The sequence below is a fragment of the Dasypus novemcinctus genome, chromosome 7 (assembly GCF_030445035.2).
Source record: "Dasypus novemcinctus isolate mDasNov1 chromosome 7, mDasNov1.1.hap2, whole genome shotgun sequence".
In the NCBI taxonomy this organism is placed as follows: domain Eukaryota; kingdom Metazoa; phylum Chordata; class Mammalia; order Cingulata; family Dasypodidae; genus Dasypus; species Dasypus novemcinctus.
Genome location: NC_080679.1, coordinates 61,343,092 through 61,363,007, shown reverse-complemented (window position 1 = coordinate 61,363,007; position 19,916 = coordinate 61,343,092). Strand labels below are relative to the sequence as shown.

At 38.5% G+C, this 19,916-nt stretch overlaps 1 protein-coding gene across 1 annotated transcript in view; it reads left to right on the top strand.

Moving 5' to 3' along the window:
* Positions 1 to 14,998: 14,998 nt before the first annotated feature.
* FSIP2 (fibrous sheath interacting protein 2) overlaps positions 14,999 to 19,916 on the top strand; it is a 111,991-nt gene continuing 107,073 nt past the window's right edge. Inside the window, exons 1-3 of the mRNA XM_004464308.4 lie at positions 14,999 to 15,132; positions 15,523 to 15,648; positions 19,183 to 19,344. Coding sequence (XP_004464365.2) covers positions 15,034 to 15,132; positions 15,523 to 15,648; positions 19,183 to 19,344 — 387 coding nt within the window. The 5' untranslated portion in view covers positions 14,999 to 15,033. The remainder of the gene's footprint in view (positions 15,133 to 15,522; positions 15,649 to 19,182; positions 19,345 to 19,916) is intronic.

Here is a 19,916-nt window from a genome sequence, read left to right as displayed (position 1 = left end):
TTCTCCTTTTCATCACATGGCAAGACCAAAATACCAAATCCTATCCTCTTCTGTGTATCTTCTTTGAGTGAGTGTCCATTTATGTCAGCCCACCAAGTGGGTGGGGACTCAACCACAGTCATGCCATACTGATGATGTGGTCCAGTCAAAGCTCTAATCTTAACATAATTTAATCAAAGATGCCTCAGCTGAATCTAATACAATCAAAGGGTATCACATCCAGAGGGATAGATTAGTTTACAAACAATCTGTTTTATGGGGATTCATAAATGATCTCAAACTGGCACAGGTGCCTTCCTTACAATAAAATGGGGGAATATTAATGATCTGATCACAGAGGACAGAGATGGGTTTGATTTAGATCCTAAGACTCTGTCGGTATCCTCCTACCTGCCTAGGATATCAAATTACTAAAAGCCATAGTCCCATGCAGTGATGGACAAACTTCTGTTTGTTCACTTGTTTATTTTTCCCCCACTTCCTTTTGGAGGTGTGGGGGGCGGGGGGGAGAGAGAACTGAGACACTGGCTTTATGCATAGTCTGGTTCCTCTTTCTCTCACAGAGACTTTTGGATGCGTTTTTTTTGTAAGAACCATAGTTTTAGCTGTCAATACGCGATTCAAAATTAGAGCCCAGATAGTCTTTGGTGTTCACCTCATTCCTCACTTTGCATTTCTGATCTGTTTCTATTCCACAGAGATATTTAACTTCTTTGGGAACCTGGCTATCACATTTTGTTTTTCTACCTACCACTTCTTATGTATAATGCAGAGACGATATGAAAAATAAAAATTCACAGAGTTCATGTAGTATTTTATAATTGGTGAAAATAAAATAGTTTAAAAGTCCATTTTACACACACACATGCACACAAATTTCTGAAAGCAATTGCCATTATTTTTCTGTTTTGTAGCAAAAATTTTTTTTTGCCTTTTAAAAAATATATTTATTTTTTAAAAAAGATATTTAGATTACACAGAATGTTACACACAAAAAATAAGGGATTCCCATATGCCCCACTCCCTATACCTCCCACCCTTCCCCACATTAACAACATTTGACTACAAACTTATTAAGATAAGTAGTGTTAACATTGTTCAAAACTTACAGGATGTTATGTTAATTTAATAGCTTTGGAGGAAGCGCAGGCCTTGGGGCTACAAAGATTTAAGTTCTAATGGTATTAAACATCTCTGAATTTCCATTTCCTCATTTCTAACATGGGAATAATAAACTTGTTGGGAAAGAAATGGAAATGGAGCACTAAGCACAATGCCTGACACTCAGAAAATAATCAAGAAATATTAGTCTCTAACTTTTCTTTTTCTGGTATGATTCAAGAATATAGATTTCTTGAGTATTTTCTAATACTTAAACCTGCTCCTCACTAGAATCTGGAAAATCATATTATAAATGGTCTGTGTGATGTTTACTTCTTTCTCCACATAACTATCAAACAAGAATCTTTCAAAGTAAAATCACAGTGCATGTGACTGTAATTAAGTATTATATACATCAATGTAAACAGTAACTATATCCACGTGGTAGGATTTTAAATGGCATTTTCTATTTTTTGCTTAAATTTAATTACTAAAGTGTTTACAATGATCATGTTCTAAGGTAAAACATAATTTATTCTTAAAAAAGATCAAGCTTAAACAATTCTAGGAACTAGGAAGTTTGCCTTACTCAAAATCAAGATTCATATCTTACTTGAAGAATTCTCAGAGCTTCAGACAATAGAACAAATCATAGAAATACTTTTATAAGGTTATCTTCCATAGAAACCCATTTCCAAAATTCTCTTCAGGAAACTTTGCAACAAAATATGCCCAAATATTTACTTATCTCAAAAAAATGTCTATCGAACTAGGCTTTGTTATTTTAAGGATTCCAGGGCTGGTGAATGATTTGGCACACATATATTTAGGAAGTAATGTATTTCTTAAATTAAGATATGGAAGAGGCACAATTCATTTGTCTTTAGGAATAGACAATGAAAACTCTGAATAAAGTTTCTTTGCTGGTTTATACTGATGTGGGCTATGGGTGGGAGGCTCTTTGTCTTTTCAGAGATAACCTTAACCTAAACTGTCCTGACTTGTGGGTGTGGAATGGTAAGAGGCTGCAGTCCTGCCCTTGGGGACCATGGCAACGACTCCAGTCCCAGGAAACAGTTTAACAATGCAAAGTCTATAAACTTTAAATATTCAGAGAAAATGCAAACCAAATGTGCTAAAAGCTTATCTAGAATGTATGAAGCCCATGCTAAAAACTTACCTAAGATGTGGAAGTATATACTAATTCAAGCCTATTGAGAACTGAAACAAAAGAACCATTTGGCCTTTCCTCTCTGTATAAAGGAGACTCAAAAATCTTGTTTGGGGCTCGGGTTCGAAACAGAAAGCTCCTGTGTCTGGCCAATCATCAATAAACCATTTTTCCTTCTCAAAATCATTCCTATATCCTGGCCTTTCTATAGGCAAGTAATTGCACCTCTCTCAAATTCTACAACATTTTTGGGGGTTCTCCCAGGATTGCAAATGAAGGCCAGAGATGGTAGCATTTTGCTGCCCCTTCCAAATCCCCAAGGAAGCCAGGATGACTTGGGTAAACCCCAAATCTGGGCACCCCTCGGTTAAATTTAATCCAGAAAAGATGTGGGCTCCACCAGAATCATCCTGACAAAAATCGAGGGCAATGGAAGGTCTGAAGAGAAAGATTCTGGGAATGAAAAAGAATTCTGAACATGGTAAAAGGTAAGATTCCCTAGGTGAGCACAGTCTGGAGAACCCTAGCCTTAATTGCTAGGAGGGGGAGGTTGATCACCACCCGAGAGAACCCTAGTAGCCCCAGAAAATTGGGGGGAAGCCATTCTCTCTAGGTCTGGAAAAAGGAGGAAAACCAGGAAAAAGCCTGGTGTTTTGGGTTTGTCTAACTGCATGTTAGAATCTGGTACTGGTCTCATATCCACTGAAGGAGTAGAGGCTTGATTATAATAGGAAGGGTTGTTTATAGGTTCAAGTCCTAAAGTCCTGGAAATTGGTCTGGATTTTAAAAAAAAACTTCATTACAGGAAAATGGATCAGCTTTTCTAGTGAAGCTTGGTCTGGGTGTAAAGTTAAACAGTGAAAAAGGTCAGCTGGAATCTTTTGTTATGGTGCTGAATTGCGAATGAATTATCTTTATACCAGATGTTAATGTTAAGTGTTCTCTCTAAGGTTTGTGATGGCTGTGGGGGCAGCCATGCTGGAAAAAAATATATATAGAACTTGTGGGTCAGATTAGTGACCTTTGTGCTTCTGTCTGTGTCAGCTCAATACTGGTATTGGAATTGTGGGGTTATGTAAAGTGGTGAAATTTAATTGAGCTGGAACCCTCCCTAGCTGTTGGCAATGGGGTGAATTGATTATGCGGCAAAACTGCGGAGTCTGGATGTTTATGCATGCTCTGCTGCCTTGTCTCTGGTCTGCCCTTTTGCTGGGGCTTGGAGGCCATCTGTGTCCATGCCACCCATCCGAGTTTGTTGGGGCTGCCCCAGTCAGGGTGGCTGGGTCCCCAGGAGGGGTGCCAAATTTGAGTAGGTTCTGTCTGCCCATTTTGGCAGAAAGCTGGAAAGGGGGGAGCAGCTTGCCCCTTTCCAGTGAGTCCACACCTTCTATTCATAAGCCGCATTCCTATTTGATTATTGTTCATCCAACTGCCTGGAAGGGGGGAGGGAAAGGGGATGAAAAGCAAAATCAAAATAAATGCAGTAAAGTTCCCTCCCTAGGGCATCAAAGCCCAGAATACATTTGCATTCTGCCCAGGTTCTTTGAATTTCTTTCTCTGTAAGACTGTAGAAATACTTTGAAATATTTTAAAACTGTAAACTCATCTGAATAGAGGAGGCTATTGCTTGAAACAATAGCCCTCTAATCACTTGATAGCCTTTTCAATAGTCTGGCTGGGAACTTCAGGGTTGTGAGACTACTGAAGAAAAAGAAAAAAAAAAAAAAGAATGAAATGCCACTTTCAAATCTATGTTTGACTTTTGTCAGTTGCTGGTGCCTAAAAATTCATGGTAAAAAGGTAAAAACGTAGTTTAAAATGAAACTTTAAATGCCAATACTCTCTTGCTGGTGAATTAAATGCATAACTTGCAAATGAGAATTTGTCCCATTACTAAGAAAAGGCAGGACTTCAAAGAATTCTTTCTAATAAAATTCTTGTAGCTTAATTAATAAAGGTATCCAATTCACCGTAAGGTTAAAAAACTAATAAAAACTGCTTTCATATTATAAAACAGCAGAAAGATAACTGAAATTATAACTGGGTGATTTTAGCATGAAACTATTATTGTAAGTGTAAATCCTAAACTAACCTTACCTTCATTTATGGTTACTTCAAGCTTAGTCTCACCCCTTGCTTTTGCCTATGGTTATTTCATAACAGCTCCTGTCCTACTGGTATTAGTAACTGTACTTTCTCTCATGAATCCAAGTGTAAACTAAATTGCTACCTGGTGGAATTCTTAGCCCTTGGATTTAAACCACCACTGGTTATTATCTCCAAGGACTGAGGAAAAAAAAAAAAAAGGAGTGGGGGGAGTCTCCTGCCTTAACTGTCAATGTTCCTAAGAGTGGCAATTCATGCGAGAAACCAGTTTGTCTCCCTGAGGCTTCCAATACCCTCAGTAAATATACATAAAATTAATCTTGTTACTTATCAAAATTCTGCTAAATTCAAGGTAAAATATAAAGTTCTGAAACAAAAGAATCGTGTTAAAACATTGGGAACATTTTGGTTACAAGCCATTCATTAAGAAACAAAATTCTTGTGTAAAACTGCATGGTCATAGTGTAAAACTGCACAGTCATAGTGCAAATTAAGAAATTTCAGGAGTTTTGCAGTCACACTTATTTTATAAAAAATGGAAGTTTTAAGTAACTAAAGTTATGTTTTTGTGTCGAACTATTCACGTCTGCCTATTTGCTCAAATTGTTGAGGTTAAATATGCAGTTATATAAGATATATATTTCTGGACCCCAAATTAAGCTAAACAGTATATAAAATAATGCAAATTATAAGTAACATCAATGAGTTGTGTTTCCGTGTCTAACTCTATTTGTGTCTGTCCATTTGTTCAGTGTATGTCTTCATACATCAGGATGATAATATCAAATTAACAAGTGAAAATTCCTAAAAGAGCTCTATTCAAATTGTTAAAAATTAAATATGCAGTTATATATGTGAATAAATATTCTTGGAGCCCAAATTAGACTAAACAGGATGAAAAAGTCATATAGAAACCTGATTATAGGAACAATTGGGAAAGGCCCTCTTCTTTGCAAGAGCTTTGAAAGCAAGACTAGGTGTAGCACATTAAACCTATCTACTAGGCCAGGGAAATAAGAATCAGTTTGCCCTGTAATTTCCCAGTTTAAACCTTTTGTCAGCCAGAAAATAAGGGTAGTTAGTGGCTCTGTTGACAAATTTCAGTAAGGAAAAGTTCATAAAAACTATGGAGAGATCTTTCTGGGATTATGATTAAACATATTAAGTAATTGTGTAATGTGTTTTGAAACCTGGTAGTCAATGTGCTTTTAAAAAAATTATTCATTTTCATAACTTAAACAAAGAAAAGTTTTTAGCTTTCTGTAAAGAAAAAAAAAACATTCCTTGTATAAACTATAATGGTTTCAATTTTATTTAGCTTGGGTATAATCGCCCTTAGTTTATAAAATACCCATTAGATAAATTAAATGTACAAAATCTTTAGAAAAATAAAAATTGTATGTTCATGTTAATGAAATTATGATACAGATGAAAAATTGTAGATATGCTCTCTTAAATAAATAAATTTCTTTGGTTAGTAATTATAATTTAATAAGTTTATTTAAATGTAAGTTAACTAGTCAATGTGGTTGTAGTCAATTATAAAAAGTTTGTAAAACATCTTCCAAACTGAAAATGTTTAAATAGTTCTAGTTCTAGAAGTCATTGTTAACTAAAAACTTGAATTAGTATTGGTTGCAAAAAATAACTTCGTGGTAATAAATTCTGTCTGAAAGCCACCACAAGGTGCATATTTCAGTAAATGATAATAAAAAGTTATCTTGATTCTATTGGGAATCTTCTGTTTTCATTTTAACAATGAAAAATAATTTTCCCTCTATTACTAAAGTAAAATACCTACTATTATCTTCATGGTAAAATTGTATAAGTAAACAGTCATTTGATATGTGATGTGTTGCATTAAATTGTTTAAAATATATATAAAAACAAGGAATAAACTTTAACATTGTCAAACTCTTTTGTGCATTCAAACCAGGCCTTGAATACATTACAGGTTGCCTCTCCATGTGAGTTATTGGCTAGGCTGGTCACTGACCCCTCAATTAGAAATATTTGCTATATCAGCCTCTGGTTCTGCTCCTGAAGTCAATGGAAACTATGTTGAAGTTTCAAGCTCCTGCAGCAGTCAGTGATGACTCGGTACAGCCAAGTGTACAATAGATATCGCCTCCAGACTGGCACTGTTCCTTAGTGCCAGAGACCACTATGCACCAGGCTGGTAGAATACTGGAAACTCTCTCTAGGATCAACGATGCTGCAACTTCCACACCGCGTGAAGAACATGCTAAGTGGAGCCATGATACCAGGATACTGTAAGTAAGACTTAAACACAATTGGCATTACGACCTGCTCCCATGGAGAGATAACATGTAAAGTTAATCCTGAAATTTATAACTATTAATTGCAACTCAGAATCCTTATGCATTAATACATTAATTAATATTAAAGTGCTTTACTTTTATCCTGTAGTAATTATATGCCTAATAATTATAACGTTACCTTTTCTATTCTGGATCAGGTACAAAAGTATATTAAACATGTTAAATTCCTGGTAACTTTATTTTCTAAATAATTAATAAACATATCTATAAAATAAGGCAACAGACTTAGCCAGGCTCAGCCAACTTACTATTCTAGCATACTCTACTGTGCAGCAAAAATGAAGCTTGCTTGCTAATAATGAGTCACCTATTAAACAGTCAAAATTACCAAAAATTGTACAATTAAAACTGAAATGTAAAAATAACTTCATTCTGTGGTTCTGATCCACTCCCCCAGCTAAAAACTAAGAAAATTTCCATCTTAGTGCACTAATCCTGAATGAAACCAACTGTCCAAAAGGTGCCAGTTCACCAGGAGCATCTAACAGAACACATGAGTGCCAATTATTAAACAGCCTGAAGTGCATCTTCAAAACAAAGCTAAGTATCTATTGCAATTTCTCTCTAAAAATACCTTAGAAGAAAAATATATATATATATATACTGTTCCCACCAGTTTTTAAAAAGGGGTGTCATCTTTATAAGCACCTAACCTTGTCTACCTCTGTAATCCAATGTCCTCTTTTAAAAACAGGTATTTCAAATTTTAATTGTTTGTTTCTTTCAGAGTGAACATCTTATTAACCATATGAAAACTTCATCCAACTTCATACAGAAGGCCAGATCCATCTTTCTCCAGTTAAAATAAAATAGAGTTTTACACCTTATTAGGCAATGACTACAGCCCATGGCCAACAGGAAGCAGTTACAAAAAAGGGATCATCTCATCTTCAGCACCTCTTTAAGATTAAAGGTGTAAACGCTTTAAGGGTAAAACAAAATTAATAGATGGATCTGGAGCCTGACTGAAAATCTACATGGGCACCGGTGGCCCTGGGTTGACTACAGGGGGGGCCCTGCCCCAGAATTCTGTGCAGAGTGAAAACTTATAAATTTCTGGGAACAGGCTCCTGGATGCTACACTGAAAATTGACAAGTAAAGTAATCAATCAAAACAACAAAAAGCCATCCACCTCATAGCTCCAACAAAAATTATGCCAAAGCTTAGCAAGGTAAACTTTGGCATAAGGGGGGAAATGATGTGGGCTATGGGTGGGAGGCTCTTTGTCTCTTCAGAAATAACCTTAACCTAAACTGTCTGTTCTAACTTGTGGGTGTGGAATGGTAAGAGGCTGCAGTCCTGCCCTTGGGGACCATGGCAACGACTCCAGTCCCAGGAAACAGTTTAACAATGCAAAGTCTATAAACTTTAAATATTCAGAGAAAATGCAAACCAAATGTGCTAAAAGCTTATCTAGAATGTATGAAGCCCATGCTAAAAGCTTACCTAAGATGTGGAAGTATATACTAATTCAAGCCTATTGAGAATTGAAACAAAAGAACCATTTGGCCTTTCCTCTCTCAAAAATCTTGTTCAGGGCTTGAGTTCAAAACAGAAAGCTCCCGAGTCCAGCCGGCAATCAATAAACCATTTTTCCTTCTCAAAATCATTCCTAAATCCTGGCCTTTCTATATGCAAATAATTGAACCTCTCTCAAATTCTACAATACTATTGTCAATTTGCTTAAATTAGGAACCCATTTCCCAGAATTCCCTTTGTTTTATGATTCTGGCTTAGAGGTGGCCAAAGAAAGAAATGGTGTAACATCTTGGAAGGCAGAAATGGAGCAGTAACCATTATCTCTAAAAGATTATGTAGATGGATACGATGTACAATAGAAATAGACATGTCTCCTGGTTCCAGACAGACCTTACTCTCCTCCTTTTCCAGGCCCTCTCATTTTCCAGGCTACTGGTTCATTTGATTGACAATGGCTGTAAGTCTACCAACAGATAATTAGATGTGGACTTACAAAGTGGTAATAGCATTTTATAGACTTCTCCATGAGTTTCCATCAGGTCCCTTTTCAGTGGCTGGATATGCTTGGCTTTGAGATGACCTAGAATTGTCTACCCATACCAGTATTTCAGGGGAATTGTTTAGTGACACTTTCTCAGATCCTTTAGCTTCTGCTTCCGTATCTTCATTTCCTTAGCTCTTCCAAAAGCTGTAAAAGAACTAATGACCATTTTTCAAATACCCATATAAAACATTTATAATGGCTCTGCTTCTTTCTCTGAATCCCAAATTGAAGAATAAAAGAACATGTAAAGAAAAAGACCCAAACATTACAGACATCATAGCTGAATGCCCACAGAGGTGAGGCTATCTTAGATCATCCAGTCTCAAGCCAAAAGAACCCCCCAGTCAAATCACTATTGTTGTAAAGCACTAATTTTTGAGGCAGTTTTTTCTGCAGCAAAGGCTAATTTATACCAAGATTAGTACCTCAAAATGGGTGCCACTGTAACAAAAACCTAAAACATGTTATTAGTTTTGGAACTGGGCATTGAGGAGGAACTGAAAATGTTACAAGGAACCTGTTAGCAAAGGCTGGGAATATGTCAAACAAACTGAGTGGAGGCTGAAAACATGGTGAGAAGTTGCAAGGAAAAGGTGGAAAAAATGATAAGCAATGCAATGTAATAGTGAAACAACTGGTCATACTATCATCTGTGAAACTTGGAAAAATATATACATAGATACAGAGAGAGAGAGAGAGAGAGAGAGAGAGAGAGAGAGAGAGAGAGAGATATTAAGAAGATTACCACACAGAATGGTAGAATGTTTAAAGTATCCTGTGAATACTTTTTGTGCATATGATAAGATAAAAGAAGAGAGTGATAAGCTAAAGAACTGTTCAATTTACAAGCAAAATGCAGAGAATACCCAGTGTTTTCTGGGTTGGAAGATAAAATTGTTTCACATCTCTAGCTTTCCTAGTTGGCAAAAATTAAGGGTATAGCTGCAAGAATTTTTTCTTACAACCCAAGAAAGATGTAAGGTGGTGTCAAATAGACAAAAAGGTTGCTATGCCACCCAAAGTAGAGAGGTCTGTTTCAAAAAGAACCATATTTTGAGAAAGCCCAACTCACCTGGAGCAGGTATGTGTGAGTGTTCCATATAAGAACACTAGTAAGCACCCCAGCCAGAAACCTGCATCAACTTCCAAACATATGAGTAAAGGAATGAACCTCAGATGATTACTGCTACCAGTCTTCAAGTTTTCCAGCTGAGGTTTCAGACATCACAGAGTAAATACAAAATGTCCCTTCTGTGCTTCATCCAAACAACAGAAACCATGAGAGATAATAAGTGATTATTATTTTTTAAGCCTAAATTTTTGGAGAAATTTCTTATTCAGCTATAGATAATTAGCACAACTTGGATTTTAGTTCATTGGTCTTTGAATTGATAAAGACAGTATCCAAGGATCCGCCCCTGGGAATGACTGTAGATCACAAGATCCTGAACCCTAAGCCTGAATTAAATGACATTTGGTGGTCTTAGGAAGATATATTTTAAATATGAGGAGATGAGATCAGAGAATAAATGAATTATAATTGATCACAAAGATTTCAAGTGTTACTGTATCCATGGTTTTTGATGAGAAACCTGCACTTACTCTTATTGGGTGTGCTTCATATGTGATGGTTTGCTTCTCTCTTGCTGCTTTCAAAATTTTCTCTTTATTTTTGGCATTTGATATTCTGAATACTATGTGTTTTGGAAAAGGTCTATTTGGATTTATTATGATTGGAGTATGCTGCACTTCTTGGACACGTAAATTCATGTCTTTCATAAAAGTTGGGAAATTTTGGGCCCATTATTTCCTCCAATACTCTTTCTGCCCCTTTTTCCTTCTGAAACTCCCATGACACGTATTTTGGTGCACTTCATGCTATTGCTCAACTCCCTGAGCCCCTGCTCAATTTTTTCCATTTTTTTCTCTCCTGGTTCTTCTCTTTTTTCAATTTCCACTGTTCTGGCTTCTACATTACTGATTATTCTGATTTCAAATCTCCTCTTGTGTGCCTCTAATGTGCTTTTAATCTCATCTATTGTGTTTTTCATTCCCACAAGCTTTTATTTTGCAAGTTTTTAAATTCTTCTTGGTGCTTGCCCAGTGATTTCTTGATGACATTTTTTATCCATATCATCATTCAACTCCTTGACTTGACTTAGATTTGTAGAAACATCACTGATTAGTTGTTTCAAATCCTGTGTCTCATCTGAGGCTTTGATTTGTTCCTTTGCCTGAGCCGTTATCTTCATTTTTCTTTCTATGGCTTATAATATTTGCTATTGTCTAAGCATCTGATTATGATGGTGAGTTTAATCTGATGCTGTTTTTCTCTCTTGCATAGAGATTTAATGATGGGTGGCTGTGTGTTATCACTGTTGTTTGATTCTTGGGTAAACTTATTCTAGGTCCTGAGGATTGCCCTTGTTTAGTTGCTCAAACCAGGGTCATGGACCCATTAATGGGTTGCAGGCCAGTTTTCAAGGATCTTGGGGAGGAAGGCTGTAATGGTAGTTGCTCAAACCAGGGTCATGGACCCATTAATGGGTTGCAGGCCAGTTTTCAAGGATCTTGGGGAGGAAGGCTGTAATGGGCCAAAGAAGCTTTTTTATTTAACTTTTATCTTCTTCGCATGCACTTGCTTGGTCTGCTAGCAGATGACATCCTTTGTCCTTCAGCAGACCTCTTTCCTCAAACCTTGGTGGGAATGTATTCACTGGAATCCTGACAGGGCAGACAATATGGAAACAATGTGATGGGAAAATTCTCCCTCAGGCAGACTATTCAGAATCAAGCCTTGCAAATCAAATTTGTCAGAAAGTGTTGTTCTCCCTTGATTGGCAGACATGTCCCTTCTCCCAGAGAGGAAATAAATTTCACTCCTCTCTGTATCATCAGCAACCAGTCCAGGTCAGTAGGTAGGGTATTTGAGAAGGATGGTTATGTTTATTACACTGCCGGCTCCCAGAGCAAACACTGGTCGGGTACCACCTGGCAGAAGGCTGTGACTCAAGGAACACAGCAGATAAAATTTGTTGGCTACAAGTTGAATCAACCATTGGCTCTCTACCCCAACCTCTCTCTACCCTTTCCTGGAGCGGTGGACCTCTTCTACCAACTCTGCCCACAGTGGCCAGCCTGGGGACAGAGGACTCATTGCTGTATACTCCAGTAGACTCAGTATAGGGAAACAACTGCAAATAGTTCTGTATAATTTGGGGGTCAATTTTGAAAGGTGGTAGAGGAGAACTGGATCTCAGAAAAGGAGAAAGGGATTGTGGTAAGCAGGGTAAGAGTTTACTGTTGAGAAATGAATTATTCACCCCCAAAAAGACCTATTTTTAAACTTAATCTGCATTCCTATGGATGGGAAACCATTTGTAAATACATTCTTTTTTTAAGACGTTACTACTAGTTAAGGTGTGGTCAAACTGAATCATTACGGGTCTTAGTCTGCATTACTGAAAGTCTTATGAAGAAATGAATTCTCCAACACAGTCAGAGAAGCCAGAATATATAGAGGCCAGAAGTTAGAGAATATCAGAGGAGGAGAGTATGAAGCAGACTGACTGCTATGTGATGGAGGATTGCCTTCCCTAGAACACTACTGACTCTGGGAGAAAGCATGGCTTTGCTAACATCTTGATTCTGAACTTCTTGCCTTCACAACCATGACACAATAAATTCTCATTGTTTAAACCAACCAGTGTGTGGTATTTATCATAGCAGCCCTGGCAAAATAAGAGACCCACCAAAGACGTTCACATTCTAAATTCCAAAACCTGTAAATATACTAGGTTAATGTGGCAAGGGGAAATTAGGATTGCAGATGGAATTAAGGTTGCTAAACAGTTAACCTTAAAATGAAAGAAATTATCCTGGATTATCTGGTGGGCCCAGTATAATCACAAAAGTCCTTTAAATATGGAAGAGGGAGGGAGAAGGTCAGAATCAGAGAGAGATTTGAAGATGCTGGCTGCTAACTTTGAAGATGGAGATAGGGAACACAAGCAAAGGAATGCAGGCAACCTTTAGAACTATAAAAGACAAGGGTTTAGATTTTCCCCTAGAATTTCAGAAGGAAAGCAGCTGTGCCAGTTTCTTGATTTCAGTCCAGTGAAGCCCATTTCAGACAACTGCCCTTTTATTATTGAAGATAATAAATTTTTGTAAGTCACTAACTTTGTGGTAATTTGTTACAGCAGCAATAGGAAATTAATTCAGAACCAAGTCACATAGTCTATTACATACATGCTTTGTCTTCCAGATGGCAACTGGAGGTTTAATGAAAGGAAGAGAAATGGTTAGACACTAAAGATAAATTTGATAGCAAATAAAAGATTGATTATGGGTGTAAGTGGTGGCAGGGAGATATAAGTTCTTGTGCAATAACATGAAGAAATGATGAGTGGTTTAATTCAGGGATGGACAGGAAGGAACAATGTAATTTGGTGGTAAATCAGCAGGACTTAGGAATCAGTTAGAAGAGAGATGGTGGTGAAGGGAAAGGGAGAGATTTAGGAACATTCCTCGGTTTCTGGCTTGGGTACATAATAGTTATGCTGTAGGGAGCCACCCGCTGTGAGACCTATCTACAGCCTCCCACAACATGGCGGAGTTCACAAATCTGCCCTGTCATTTCCTTATTCTTCTCCTCCCTGCTTCTTTGTTCTCCCCCTCCCGCCACTACTCAGGTGACCACAGCAATACGCATGTGCAAGGCCGAAACTCCACAGACCTGGTGCAAACTGTCGGCCAATCCCCTCCTTGGACGTCTGCCACCCACAAGACCAGCCTATCACCTATGTACACATTCCCTTCCCTCTCTATATATTCCCATGTTCTACCCCCAATAAATGAGGCTGATTGATCAGAACCCTGTCTTGCCTCCATTCTTCTCTCGACTCCTGCCCCACCCGGCTTCTTCCCACAGGTTCCCGGACTCGCCCCCGCCGGCTCAGGCATTACGCCACTGAGAAGGAAATATGCAAGAACAGTATTGGGACCTTTATTTTTTTTGTACTGTTTTGGTGAAGTGTGTGTGTTTGTGGGTGGTGATTGTGGTGCTGACATATGTGTATACTAAATTTGAGATCGTTGTGGGACATCTATGTGGCAAGCTGTAAGTAAACTATATCTCTAAATTAAACTTTCAAATTTAGGAGTCCTGAGCAAATGAATGGTATAAAAATAAAAACAAATAGAGCAGATATAAAAGTTGAGTGTCTTGGTTATAAGCAAAGCTTCTGGGGACACAACTTAAAAACAATTATCTTTATTTTGTACTCTGTAAAAAAGGGGCCATTAAAGAGAAAGTTGCTATCAGGAAAAAGAGGTGAGTGTTTAGTACTGTACCTGTATTTAGTGAGTTCTTTACAAATGATAGGTATTATCACTAAATAACAGAAAAGAGCAGTGGGCCAAGGAATGTAAAAGGCTAAGTCCAATCTCCTGACAAATCAGATGGCTCAAAATGCTCAAATCCACTTAGCTCATTGAAGACAGGGGCCATATTTCTTGTACTGCTGTATCCCAGGGGCCCAACACAATTACTTGCCCATAGGAGGCAAGTACTTTATAAATGCTGGCCGGATGGCTGATAAAAGGAGAAAGAAGGAACTTTCAGAAATGGGGGTTAGGGAGTAGGGAGTGGAGAGAAGGAAGGAATGGTAGCAAGAGTGAAAAGAAAGATGTAGAGGAGGAGGTAGGTGGGCAGGAAGAGGGCAATGAGCCCTGTAGGACCTGAGAGTAGGGGATGGTCAGTGTCTATAACAGCGGAGGACAGGGAGACGTGGGGGTGCGCCAGGGATAAGATGTAGAAAGCCAGGCCTCCGGAGCTAGAATGGACCACACAATCACAGATGTTTGTTTAAGGGAATCATAGTTGGGGGTGAGAAGGAATTAACCTGCTACCCACTAACAAAGCTTTATACGTTGTGTCTGAAATGAAGGGTGGCGGTTTCAGAGAGAAATTTCAACAGCGGCCGTTTTAGACCAGATGCCTAGGCCCTACCAATTTCCCCAACTCGGAGGCGCTCGAGCCTGGAGTTGCTCCCTGCGTCAGCGGGAGGCGCCCAAGGGCTGGTAGAGGTCGCGGTAGCGGTCACCCCTCGGCAGGGCGGCCCCTTCTGGGGCCCCAAACGCTCGGAACCTGGAACGCGGGGAGGTTGAGGCCTCAGGAACGCGAGGCACTGGCCATTCCCGGTCCGGACAGGCCAGAGGGACTGGGAAGGGGTGCGAGTAGAAGAGAGGAGAGGGCGGCGCCGGGGCAGAAGGTCCCAGATTGGCCATGGAGCTGTACCTCAGCGCCTGCTCCAAGGCGGCCAATGCCGCCGCCACCAAGACGGCCACCAGCAGCATGGCCGCAGACAGCCGCCAGTGCGGAGACGTGAGTGGCCGCCTGGCAGACGGCGTCGGGCTTCGCCGGGCACCACGGCGTTGTTGGCTTGGGGCGAGGAGGGGGTGGTGGAACCGCCGAGGAGGGGAAGGGGCGGCACTGCGTGTACAGCTTCCGGTGCCCTCGTGCCGCGCCGCCGGCGGTGGCTGCTGCGTCTGGTGTCGGAAATGGGACCAGGCAGAGCCAGTGACGCCGGAAGCGGGAGGTCTTCCGGGACGACCAGCAGGTTGAACTCCTTAACCTTGAGAGTATGATTTTTCGGGTTTTTGTTTTGTTTTGTTTTTCGGAGATATCGGCCCATTAAAATGGAAATAGGTTGGCCTCAACTAAATGAATAGTTCCTAAAAGAAAAGACAAAAATTCTTCAATTGTATCTGCCAGGGCGCGCACAAAACCCACTTTCCAGGGATCGGAGCGGCTCAACTTCTGGATCTTCCTCTTGGGGTCAAGCTGCCTGTGATCCCAGGAAGCAATACTGTATTCTATACTACGAATTTAAGTGAAAAGGTAAACTAATTTTTTATGTTTTACATTGCTTCTATTTACACTTTTCCCCTAGCTGTTAAATTCAGAGGCTGCATAACAAAAAAAGTACGTTAATGGAATTTGCGTTAACATTCACAGAAATAAAATAATCACACCCACATCTAATCTAAGGTACTGTGAGTGCCAAGCAATTCATCTAGTAACTTGTATAGAATCAGAGGCGGAAAAGTTTAATTTTTGGTTCTTTTAGTTTATAATTTAAGGAAACCAGGTTACCTTTTTTAAACAATAAAAGCTCATTAAATACTGATTTAGTGAATTTTGGTTTAGTTAGGAATAGTGTGATTGAACGGCAGGAGTTATCAGTGCTGGATGGCATTTAATTGTTATGATTTCAACCAATAAAAACTTGGACTAAACTCTCGGTACAAAACACTTCTATATGATTTTGTTTTGAGCCAAATTCTCTCTCACACAAAAAGTGAAAAGTTGGAGTTAAAATTTGTTTTGTTTAGTATTATAACCTCACTTTAATGAAAGAAGGGCCCACTCCAGTGAGGATCCTCCGTGATTCACCCCAGTATTCCCTTCCTAGCTTTTCTCCAACCCAGTCTCAGTTTGGACAGGCTGCCATCTTTTCTACCTACCTGTACACAACATGCTAATTCTTCTATGCCTTTTAACACTTTGCTTCCAAAACCTGGCATGCCCTTATCTCACCTCCCTAATCTATGACTTTGAGCCATCCTTAGCAATCCTTAGCATTGCCCTTGGTTTGTATTTCACACATTTAATCATATTGGGTTGTAGTTTGCACTTCCCACAAACTCTTTCATGTTTTTAGCCCTCGCCCTCTCTCCCTCCAACTTCTCCAGCTCTTGACTAAGTGACCAAAGTGAAAAAGATATATCATGTTCTTGTTTACATTCTTAATCACTAGAGCAAAAATTCTATAAAAAAGAATTCTGCGTGACTCCCTTACCCTTCTCCTGTCTATGATGTCATCAGAAATGACGGACCTGTTGGTATTTGATACATGTTTAATAAACAAGATTTCTTAGAGTTTTGTTGCTGGAAAAAGTAACTTCCCTTTTGAAAACCAATCTGTTTTACTAGAATAGGGCAAGCTAGTTAAAAATATGCCAGCCTCACATAAATTGACCAAGTCACACCTACAGACACTAATTTTCCTAAAGCAGACTTGAAATCTGTTCCATAACTCCTATCGCTCTTATTTGGTGTATACACTTAGTCCTGTCTTTTGTCTGCTTCCTCAAATATATTGTTTAATATATTGCCATTATCTGTTCTCTGTCAACATTAATTCACTTGTCAACCACTTTTTAAAAATGTTTTTCTCTATTCTTTATTAATTCTCCCCCAAAGACTAGTTACCTGAAGACAGACATTTTGAGGCCCTTATTTTTTCTTTCAGTTAAGTAATGCTTTATATTTAGACCTTTAGTTTGATTTTTAAAGGGAAATCAATTATTTAACTTGAGAACAGAAGGGTTACTCTGTTTCTAATGAATGGATTGTTAAAAGGTATTCTTTTTTTCCCACAGGTCAATAGCAGGGTTTGGTTTTGAGAAACATTAGAAGTTGAGAGTCAAAAATGAACATCTAAAGGAGATAGTCTACTCCTTTCCTCGTCACTTGATTGCTTTCTCACTGAATTAAGACATTGTTTTACAGGATACCTTTCTTTGCCTTCTCAGGGAAGCACTGATAATCAGGGGATCTGGTTTCCTAATCTATACAGCTTTGGAGAGATTAGAGTCTGGTGTTAAGCAAGAGGTCAGAAATTTTTACCAAGGAAGCTTTTAATGGAAAAGGAACACTAGCATCCTATTGTTTTCCTCCCATTGGTCTATTTTCTGGCATATACAGTTTCTTCCAATTTACCCATTAAGGAGCTATTTTTAGGGCTCCACCAAGCCTGGCTCCTTTGGGAATTGGATAAGGTTATGACTATAACCAAAATAAACACAGGAGTCATAAATTTGTACCTGCTGACAGGCCTGTTAATTGGTACACAGTGTTGCTTGGCAGTATAAGTTGAATTGGATGCTTGCAAATAGGGCAGGTGGTCATTGGTTTGCCCCATCCCACATCTATTCCTGTTGTCCTTCATCTGAGCTAGTTCCTGCTTTGACATCACCTTGGACTAAAACTTCTGCTTGTTCTGGCCTTCAAACTTGAAAGAAAATAAAAAAGAAAGAATACATTCTCCACTAACTTAAATACCTATTCAGTCTTCCACTTTTTCCCATTCAAAGGGCTTACCTTAACCATTATCATTCTGCTATTGAAATTGGACAAAGAACTCAAAACAAAAACCCACTCTGGGGAAAGCGGACTTGGCCCAATGGATAGGGCGTCCACCTACCACATGGGAGGTCTGTGGTTCAAACCCCGGGCCTCCTTGACCTGTGTGGAGCTAGCCCATGCACCTTACTGATGCACACAATGAGTGCCCTGCCATGCAGAGTGTCCCTTGCGTAGGGGAGCCCCCATGCGCAAGGAGTGTGTCCCGTAAGGAGAGCCGCCCACCATGAAAGGAAGTGCAGCCTGCCCAAGAATGGCGCCGCACACACGGAGAGCTGACACAACAAGATGATGCAACAAAAAGAAATACAGATTCCCAGTGCTGCTTATAAGGATAGAAGCAATCACAGAAGAACACACAGCAAATGGACACAGAGAGCAGATAACTGGGTGGGGGGAAGGGGAGAAAAATAAATAAAAAATAAATCTTTAAAAAAACAACAAAAAACTCAATATGATAATGTTTTAATTTACAAATGAGGTAAAGGAATAATAAATATAGAAACATGACTATTAGCTGATTACCTTTTCCTTCTTTTATATGCTAGTAGGTATGGTATAAGGTTGTATTTGGTCTTTTTACATATGGAAAAACCTCAATTCCTATAAATATCCTTTATAATTAGTTCTTTAATATGGAAAACTATATAATAAATCCTTTTCTCAGTTTTCTCTTCACTCTAGCACTCAGAAATCTTTGGATTTCCTTCATTGAGAAGACCCAAGATACAATAACTCTTTAATCCATAATCTTTGACATTCGAGTTTTACCTTTATTATTTGTTGTTAAAATTGTTTCCATGAATCATGTTGAGAGGGTTTTCTATTATTTTTCTTCATTTTTTCCTTTGATGCAGTGCCTTGGCGTAGAAGAGGGAGCAGGAAAGGGAGAATTCTAGCACTGACTTTATAATTTAAAACAAATTAGATCTTATCCCCTTCTTTTTCCTCTTCTCATTTCTTCTTTAGCTCAAAGCCAGGGGCTGTTGGGGCTCAGGGGAGGAACTAATTGAATGAAGGTGAATATTTAGAGTAATTCAAGCAGGTAGGAAAGAGAGGCAAGGAAAAGGCAATTCCCAAATCTTTCTCTTGTTGGTTTCCCTCCACTTCAGATACTTCTTTCATGTTTTAGTTTCAATGAACATTATAGTCGTTTCAGTAAGATGCTTTTTAAAGTGCTAATTCATTAATTTTACATTTATACTATTTTTGAATCTCTGTTTGCAGCTTTTTCGACCTTCTTATGGTTTTAACCTGTCTGATCCTTGTTGTCGACTTTTGGAAAACCAGTATAAAAGTCTCCATGATCCACATTTAAAAGCATACTATCAACGCAAAGATATCCTGAGGAGATTAAAAAAAGGTGGCTACATCACCAGCAATAATAAAGTGGGTTGAAGATTATTTCTTGTTTATAAGTTTATAAGTTCTTGTTTATAAGGTTTTATAAGTAAAAACCTTCAAGACTTGACTTAAATTTACCTCTCACCAGGATGCTTATCTAATTGGTCATTAGATAATATGTAATGGGAATTCCATAAATTACTCAGTATTTGCTTCATGAGAAATAAGGCCATTATTGTTTCCAAATGAAACTACTTCTTTCTTCACCTTTTTTTCTTTGACATCACTGGAAGACTATTACCAAATGATTAGAGGGGGTACAGATGTATAAATAATTTCACCAGCTGTATCATAATTCTCTTTGTCTCTAATGGGACTGTATGCTTGTCAAGGAATATGTCTCATAAACTTTTTAAAAACTTGAGAAAAATGGGAACCTAGCAGAATTCCATGTGATAGAATACATTCTCATTGTGGTTAAACATTGTTATTACATTTGTATTTTATTTTAGTAACTGAAAATAATTGTATATACTAAATTCCTTATTGTGATGTAAGCCATATTTCTATTATTTGTATAGAAATTTCCTGGTTATTAGCAATTGTGGAGAGATATG